Source organism: Centroberyx affinis, unplaced genomic scaffold (assembly GCF_046629955.1).
Source record: "Centroberyx affinis isolate AG114_WGS23_722 - 3 ecotype Tasmania unplaced genomic scaffold, CSIRO-AGI_Caff_v1 ptg001755l_1, whole genome shotgun sequence".
NCBI classification, from domain to species: Eukaryota; Metazoa; Chordata; class Actinopteri; order Beryciformes; family Berycidae; genus Centroberyx; species Centroberyx affinis.
Window position 1 is genome coordinate 3,489 of NW_027280156.1, and position 9,012 is coordinate 12,500.

At 42.7% G+C, this 9,012-nt stretch overlaps 1 protein-coding gene across 1 annotated transcript in view; it reads left to right on the plus strand.

Moving 5' to 3' along the window:
- Positions 1-644: 644 nt before the first annotated feature.
- Positions 645-9,012, plus strand: part of LOC139652075 (neutral amino acid transporter A-like) — a 20,831-nt gene continuing 12,463 nt past the window's right edge. The window contains exons 1-2 of the mRNA XM_071529023.1: positions 645-1,159; positions 8,424-8,466. Of these exons, the coding sequence (XP_071385124.1) occupies positions 645-1,159; positions 8,424-8,466 (558 nt within the window). The remainder of the gene's footprint in view (positions 1,160-8,423; positions 8,467-9,012) is intronic.

Genomic DNA, 9,012 nt, shown 5'->3' on the forward strand with positions numbered 1-9,012 from the left:
ACGTCAAAAACCCCTATTTGATAGGATTTAGTCCCATATGGCATTACTGCCATTGGTTTTGTATTGAACTGTAGAACTGTGGGAAGAGTGAAACCTAGGATTGGAATACTTGGCCTTTACATTCTGCATGGGGATGATTTCTAGTGAATTAAATAATAGTGAAATTAAACTATTCCTCATTTTGCTTGGGACACTCTGGACCTCCCTGCAGGACCCCTGGAGGTCCCAGCACCCCAGTGTGGGAACCACTGGCCCATGGCATCATGTAAAAAGTACGGACAGAAAGGACAGAAATAGAATTTTTTTAAAAATCCTTCTTTTTATATCTTACATGTATTTATTCAGCTGTGGCACATACACTACAATTCCACTGTGTGAGACCCTGGCAATCTCCCCCACTGTTGCATCATTTGCTCTTGATATAAAGTGCCGGGGATTGTGCGCATGTCCTGTCCGCTCGCTCTGTCTCCATTGGCTCCTTCTCCGCTCCGCTCTCAGCCTTCACACCGGACCCAGCACGCACATTGGAGAGAGCGTGCGTTGGCAGTGAGTGTGCGCACACAACCCACGCTGCCTGCCCGGACCCGACATTTCTTCCCACGCCGATCTTGGAGAGAGAGAGAGAGAGAGAAAAAAAATAAAGGATGGAGAAGAAGAGCGAGATCAACGGGCACGCCATGCCCAGCTCGGCCTCCACCGACCGCATCCTGGAGAAGAGCGCGCGGAAAAGCTTCGGGGACAAGCTGCGGGTGTTCCTGAGTAGGAACCTGCTGGTGATCATGACGGTGTCCGGGGTGCTGGTGGGCGTCGGGCTCGGGATGATGGTCCGGAACATGAACCTGACCCGGGCGCAGATGACCTACTTCGCCTTCCCGGGAGAGATGCTCCTGCGGATGCTGAAGATGGTCATCCTGCCCCTGGTCGTCTGCAGCCTCATCTCCGGCGCCGCCAGCCTGGACACCCGCTCCCTGGGCAAGCTGGGGGGCATCGCGGTCTCCTACTTTCTGGTGACCACGCTGATCGCCTCGGGCATCGGGGTGGCGCTCGCCTTCATCATCAAGCCCGGCGTGGGCGCGGGGGCGCTGAACAGCAACAACCTGGGACTGGAGAGCGTCAGCACCAACAAGGAGACCACGGACTCGTTCTTGGATCTGGCCAGGTACAGTAGCGCCTCGAAGAGTTCTAAATGTGTCGGGGGAGTTAAAAAAAAACAGACACGTGCTCTGTCAGAATATGAGATCTTTGAAGGGAAGTGTGGTATGGCGCGCCTCTCCCGGGGCGCAATGGGAATATAGGTTAGTTACACACATGAGCGCTTTGACACACATGCTTAGGGGAACACAGTGTTGTAGGACAGGGTAGTCGGTCAAGATTACACACACACACACACACACACACACACACACACACACACACACACACACACACACACACATTGTTTACTATGCACTATTTGAGGATGTGGGAAGGCTATATGTCAGAGCAATGTGTAGGGGAGACAGGGGCATGTTGGCACACATTTACTGATTATTACTGATGAAATGGCACTTGACACCTTGTGGCAACTTACCCCAGGTCAGGGCATGTTGTCACACATTACAGGACTTCTTGTCCCATAGACAAATGTGCTGTGTTCGTGCATTCAATTCCATTTCCTCTGAAATATATATACTATAATAACATGAAAAGCATACTCTTATATGAAAACAACATATGTCACCTCAGAATGATATATTAATGTACTTGTAATATATACACATGTATAGGCTATTGAGGTTTTATGCAGGAATCACAATTGTTTAGTCTTGTCTTGTTTTATTTATATAGTCCTTTATCACAAGCATGTCTCAAAGGGCTTTACATAGCATCATATAAATGTCATATACATACTACATCACATATATACTACATATATATATTTATGTATTTTGCATGTCAGTGGTTCCCAAACTGGGGTCCAGGGACCTCCGGGGGGTCCTTGGGACGGTTACAGGGGGTTCCCAGCAAAATGAGGAATAGTCCACTGATTCTGATCACAGATTTGGAATCAAACCAAATGGGGGGGGTCAGTGGTCTGAAGAGTGTCTGGGGTTCTTGACATGAAATAGTTTGGGAACCCCTTGTATAGCGTGCCTGTGTGTCTTCAACAAGAGTACTGAGGGGGAAAAAAAGAAGTTTCTGGTCATTATTCTCCTTTACCCTTCCCGCATCTTATCATGAGTCATGAGATGATAAATAGGATTAGACGGATATATCAGTCAGGCAGATATTGGCCTTTGATGAAAACTCAGACCTGGTCCAGTCAGTGTGGCCTACCTCTGATATGATACAGGTTCCTCTCTCAAAACAGTGAATACTTGCTATTTTGGGGGATTCGCGGCCATGAAAACGGTTAAGATATAGAATATCGGCATAAAATAACAGCTATCGGCAGTTTCCACCTATCACATATCAGTGGAACCCTAATAATAAGTTCCCACAGTCAGCCTGAGGGAAAGCGGACAGCTGTTGAAAGAGAGGAGATGTGTTTTGGGGAAGGGGGAGTGGTGGAGGGATAAACCCCACCGACTCTGTGTAGAACAAACTGCACCGTCTTTCTGCCGCCGTCAGCACTTTTCCCTTATCACGATAGCAGGTGGACTGATATTCACCCAGCTTTCATTTCCCAGTATAGCCCAGGTTTGACACTTTGTGTTTGCTTAACTTGGGACTGACCAGATGCTCAAATATAACTTGGAGAGCTGGCGAGCATCAGTGTTTCAGGAATTGTTAGACTGATATATATGTATATTTTTTTGCCAATACCAATGCTTTTTTCCTTGGTTTTTGATGCATTTATAAAAACATGGATTGACGCACATATTCATATTGTCAATAGGGCTCGACTGATATGTTTTTTGAAGGCTGATACTGATATTTTTGGATTGAAGCTGACAATTGCCAATATTTTGTGCCAATATATAGTATCTTTAAATTTGGCCATTTTCATACCTAAAAAAAAGTATGCAGTGTTTTCTCCAAAATTGTATTGTATTTTCAGGGTGGAAAAGCCTCTGAAATAGCATTCAGTCCATCATGGGACACTAAAACTCTCCATTGAAAGCTAGTGAACTTCCTCTAGGTGGGTCAGCAGCTCCTTAAGGCAGAGTGAGGCAGGTTTCACTGCAGCTTTTACAGACTGTTGAGTCAAATCCTCCCACACCACACTGGGATGAGTCCTCTGGTCAGACATCTGATATAATAATAATAAAAACATATTGACTAGCTGTGGTGAGGGAGGAAGCTCCATCATATCAGAGGTGGACCACACTGACTGGCTGATATCCAATTTTTGATAAAAGGCCAATATCGGCAATCAATATATCGGTCTAACCCTAGTTTTAGGTGTCGACAGCAGCAGATAAAATAAAGTGGAAAATCAGCTTACTTTCTTTGTCAATCGATTTTAAGACACATGCAATGCTGTCATTAAAGCGCTTGTATAAGCTACAAATTGCCACATGTTTTTGCAACAAAGTGAGAACAGAAAGGAATTTCACTCAAGGGTCAAACAAGGGTCCATGCACTCAAAATAGTTCACACAGGTGTCTAAACTATGATTTTGCAATATCGAATAGTGAGAAATATATGGAAGAGGATTAGGGCCACATGTGAATCATTTATTTGAGTTATGAGTTTAAAGTCAGATTTCTGAAAATAAAGTCAGAACTCACAATTCTGACTTTAAACTCAGAACTCAAATACATTTTTCACATGTGGCCCTAATCCTGTTCTCTAGAAATATAAGAATTGGTGATGAATAGAGTCAATGTGGAGAACAGTTAACATGTTTGCAGTTTATTTTGAGGTAAATTGTGGTTTGTGGTGTTCATGAATACTTCTATCACACAGCAACAAACATGTAAAAATGTCAGATATGATGTCACCAAAATTGGCAAATGTGAAAACCTTATAACTCCAATTTTGGTGATTTTCATGTTTTCACTTAATTGCAGGATTACATGCTTGGGTTGAGAAGAATCTTTCCGAAAAGTTGACATTTTGGAGATACAAGGTTTTCAGCAACAATATTATATTCAGGAACAGTATTAGAGTATTAGAATATTTCAGAGAACAGCATTAGAGTATTTAAAAAAAATTGCGAGGAACAGATGATTCGCTTACTGTAAAGGAAAACATTTCATCAACAAATTATGGATTAATTTCCGTAAAATCATGCAGATTATGGAAAAAAAAGGATTGTGGAACTTTCAGATAAACATGTTTTACCATTGGTATGACGTGTGTGTGTACATAGCTGAATGTATTATCTTATCAGTAGATTATGTGTCTAGTCAATATTTGGCTTCTGAAAAGAAAGCAGCACTTCATGGTGCAGTTGGAATAATAATCTGAACCCAGCCTCTGCTGCCATGTTGGCCAATTGAATTAAAAGGATTATGCGTTATGGTTTGGCTTCGATTAATGAGGAAATCGAGCGAGTTATGTAATTGCGCGGCTTTGAAAAATCAGTCCGCCGAGAGGGGCTTAACAGGCCGTGTGGGAAAACCACGCTCGGGCTTCAGGGTTAATCCAGATCCTCACTCCTGTCATGTGATCGGAGCGGAGCTGTTTGCCTTGACCACCTCCACAGATAAAAGCAGGGGATGAAACTTTTTTTTTTTTTTTTAGCAACGCAAATTTCACCAGATCATTTAATTTCTCAGCAGCCGAAGTCTTTTTTCTTTTCAGAATAGAAAGGCCTGATTGAAGACACGGTGGGCTACCTGCCAAAGCGGCTGGTGGAGTTGACAGATTTGCCGACCGGTGCCAAAAGTTTGCCAGAGTCGGACTGAAGGCAGAATTCATAGGAGTCAGGAGGTTATGGACTGAATTGCTTGACTGTGGTCCGGCCATGGGAATAGATATGAGGAACCTTTGTGTTTCTTTGCACCATGTAGTGGGAGCCCCCTGAATGAAAGCAGGAACATGCATTCCAGAGAGGATGAAGTTACAACAAACGCATACAAATACATAGAAGAGGCAAGGCTTCCATTATGCCTTATGTATTTATTACTCATACTACAGACTGTCAGGGGAAAAGATCAACACACTTCCATAGCTGCTGAGGTAGCACAGAGGCTTGTCCCCCCACTCATAAAAACAAAAGAACAAGGCCTTTGTCTTATTTCAAAATAAAAGACCCCCGTTTACAGTTGTTTCACCATGCAGTAATAGTAGCAGTAAAGAACACAATGTACCAAGCTCCAGTGGGAATCCTGAAGGGATTTGTTCCAATTTCTCACAGCCTATATTGCTATGCATAGTGATTAATACACTCCTTCCAAAGCTGAATTTGATCAAATACTCCATTTCCATGGCTAGAATGTAGAGGCGAATCCATTTCATTCAGTAAAAATACCGCTGACTTGACTGAAAAAAAAAAAAAAAAAATCCCAAATTACATTATTTCTGAGTTTATTTTCATTGTGGCCAAAGAAATGTTGAACACAGTGTGCAAATATAGTGGCATATTAGGGAGCATCATAGTGTTTGACTATAATATTGGTACATTGTTTTGCTAACGTTAACATTAATATGTCTGCAAACCCTGTCTAACACATTGACAACTGGCTGCAAATGCAAGTAAGACAAACATGTCAAATTATTTCTTTCATGCCACTGCAAACCATGACTTTCTGCATTGGCTTTCTCTCTGTATCTAACTACTGGCAGCCTTCATTGGCCAATGAGCAAGCTGATATGAGCTTGACTTAATGTCAATAAAAGTCAATAAAAAATAATGCTCCCTCTTCACGTTCATGGCATGGATGCCATTCCCATCAACTTCAATAAGTTGAATTGAATTAGTTAAATTGAATGAATTTGAAGACTATTCTTTATGTTACTGGGCCCTGATTGGCTGACAGCAGCAGCTCCTCTAATTCAAATGAGGTAAACCTGCTGATTGGAGGCGTTCCAGTTCAAATGCTGCAAACTGGCCTGATTGGAAGGATCAGGCCAGTTTACGAGCCAGTCCTGTAAAAACAGGATGGATTTTTTGCAAATGCAATAACTTTCACAACATCTGCATTAAATATCTTTGATCATGTATGTGTATAAGTGGAGGAAAATTTGAATTCCTACAATAGAGGGCCTTTAATACACACTCCACAGGTTCTGCAGCCTAGGCAAATAATACTCCTATTACACACACACACACACACACACACACACACACACACACACACACACCTTTGGGTTTATAGGGAGAGACAGACCCTGAAGATATGAACATGCTGATAGCACTCATGCATGGTGGAGTGGAGTCCAAATGAATCTTTCACTCATGTACCTTGTTAATAATAGTTGCTGGAACCTGACCTGAGGGATCACTGGACACAGCTCTTGCTTCACAATGTTGTCAACACTCAACAACATGATCTATCAGTTATTATAACATCTGTGGTTAGTCAATCAGGCAATGACACTGTAACTCTGTCTGAATCAAACTCATCCTTCTCCATCTTCACCGAGCCAAAGTGATAAAATCGCACTTCCCAGATTAGATTTCTAGCAGCCGAGGAGACGGAGGTTCCAACATCCCTTTGGAAATGTTCTCCCAAAAGGAAAACGTTGGCACCCAAAGGACAGAGGGCAGTTCTCCACCCCGGCTACTGAGCCTCCATACGTCACTGCCACAAAATGCAAACACAGAATCCTGATTTTGTTTTTTTGCGGTTGTACATGGAGTCACAAACCTTTTAGGCTTCCTCCTTTCAGTCTTCCACATATCCCTTTAAAGGAATACAAAAATATAAGTGTTTTGGGAGATTGATTGTCCTGTTGGTCAATTTATCTGTTAGCTAAGTGAAGAGAACAGCACCAAACTCATGCACATGTCCCCGGTAGACCACTGGCTACAGTGCTCCATGCTAACATATTAGCATACACTATGTTGAGTGATAGTAGGCTCCATGCTAACGTATTAGCATACACTATGTTGAGTGATAGTAGGCTCCATGCTAACGTATTAGCATACACTATGTTGAGTGATAGTAGGCTCCATGCTAACACTTTAGCATACACTATGTTGAGTGATAGGAGGCTCCATGCTAACACTTTAGCAAATGTCGAGTGATAGTAGGCCACTAGCTTTATCTCTGCCAAAAGTATAACTTGTAAGTAATTGTATGCAGCTAGGTCTGGCAGTCTTGTGTAGGATATTGTTCAAATTTACACAAAATATTATACACATATACTGTTTTAAACTAACTCATGCAGGGACTACTTTTTCTGTTTCCATAGGAAGTGAAGGTGGTGGGAGACTGTCTACAGCTAAAAATCACTGCATATAGTGGATTAATACCTGGTTGCTCACCTGAATTTCCAAAAATAAACCTGACTACATCAGTTATATTGAATTAATGATATTGAATTTTTTTTTATTTATGAATCAGGCCATATAATGAAAACCACTAACAGCTTTGTTGTTGGTGATTGCTTGTGATAGTGTATCTCCCTATAAGTTTGCTGACTGACTGCTGGGGATCGAGTGACTGGATTATATGGACTATTTTCTGTCATTTTTACGTATGTTTCTTGAAAATCGGTAACACTTTACAGTAAGGGTCACCAAGTTAAGGGTTAGTTAATGCTTAACGTTAACTAAGGTACTAATTTATACATGATTTAATAGTCATCTTTATAAACTATTAAATAATGTATAAATTAATACCTTAGTTAACGTGAACACCATTAGTAAATTACACATTAGTTAACCGTTAATTAAGCATTTACTAACCCTTATTAAGCTTTAACTAACCCTTAACTTCGTGACCCTTATCGTAAAGTGTCACCGAGACATCAATCTCTGTGAAAAACAGAGAAAAATCAAGGAACCAAAAAAAAAAAAGGGAATTCATCATCCTGGCTGAGAGCTGGCCGGTTTGTTTTAGTAAATGATGAACCAGGCGGAGGGGTCAGCGCCAGCACAGCTGCTCTGTCAGGGAGATTTGGGGACAGCGGTCCTGGTGGAAGATCCTGGGACCGGAGCCAGAGTGCAGTCAGCGTGTGATGGCAAAGCTATCCCTGTAAACAATTTGCCACTCCGAAGGCTTCATCACACTGTTTTGAAGGCCTGGAGGCTTGTGTTTGGCCGCTGGTCCGTTTTGTCAGGGGGGACTTGGAATGTTGTCTCAGCACTTATCATTGGCCTTGAAAATAATCATAATGAACATAATAATAATAACAAACTTTATGATACTTTTCAAAAGAAATGTACAGAAACAGGAAAAAACGGTATAAAACATGCAAGTCAAATGATGACAAATGGGTTTGAGAAGAGACTTAAATGATGATTTTTCAATAGGATGATTCAAATTTTTTTGTGAATGTAACTTCTTTTTTCTCTCCCTTCTTTTCTTTTCTTTTTCACTCTCCAGGAATTTGTTCCCGGCTAACTTGGTGGCCGCCGCTTTCCGCTCCGTAAGTGCCAGCCGCCGCGCCTCACCCCGCCTCTCTTTCTTCGCCTCTTTCACCACTTTCTCTTTGTCTTTTTTTTTTTTACCACTTCTGCACGGTGCACGGCCGTGTTCATTTCAATTTATGGACCAAACACCAAACACACACCAGCCGCCGGACAGACACACACACACACACACACACACACACACACACACCTCCGCGTTGGTTTACGGCGGAGATAAATCCTCGCTTTAAATCCTCGCAGCGTCTCTTAATGAGGAGACGGTCAGAATAGAGACCGCCGACCCCCCCCACCCCCACCCCCCCACCCCCGGCTCGCCCGAACGCCTTCCTTCCCTCGTCCCCCCTGCCAGCCGTTACCATGGCGAAACCATTCCGTTCCAGCCAGCCTAGCAACCGGCCTCGCCTCGCTGCTCTTGAACGCAGCTCGCACCCGCTTCCTAGAATTGTGCTTGGTTGTCTGCTAAAACGTTAAAAGTTCAATATTTGGGCATGCGGGGAGAGAGAAAATGGCTATGCACACACACACACACACACACACACACA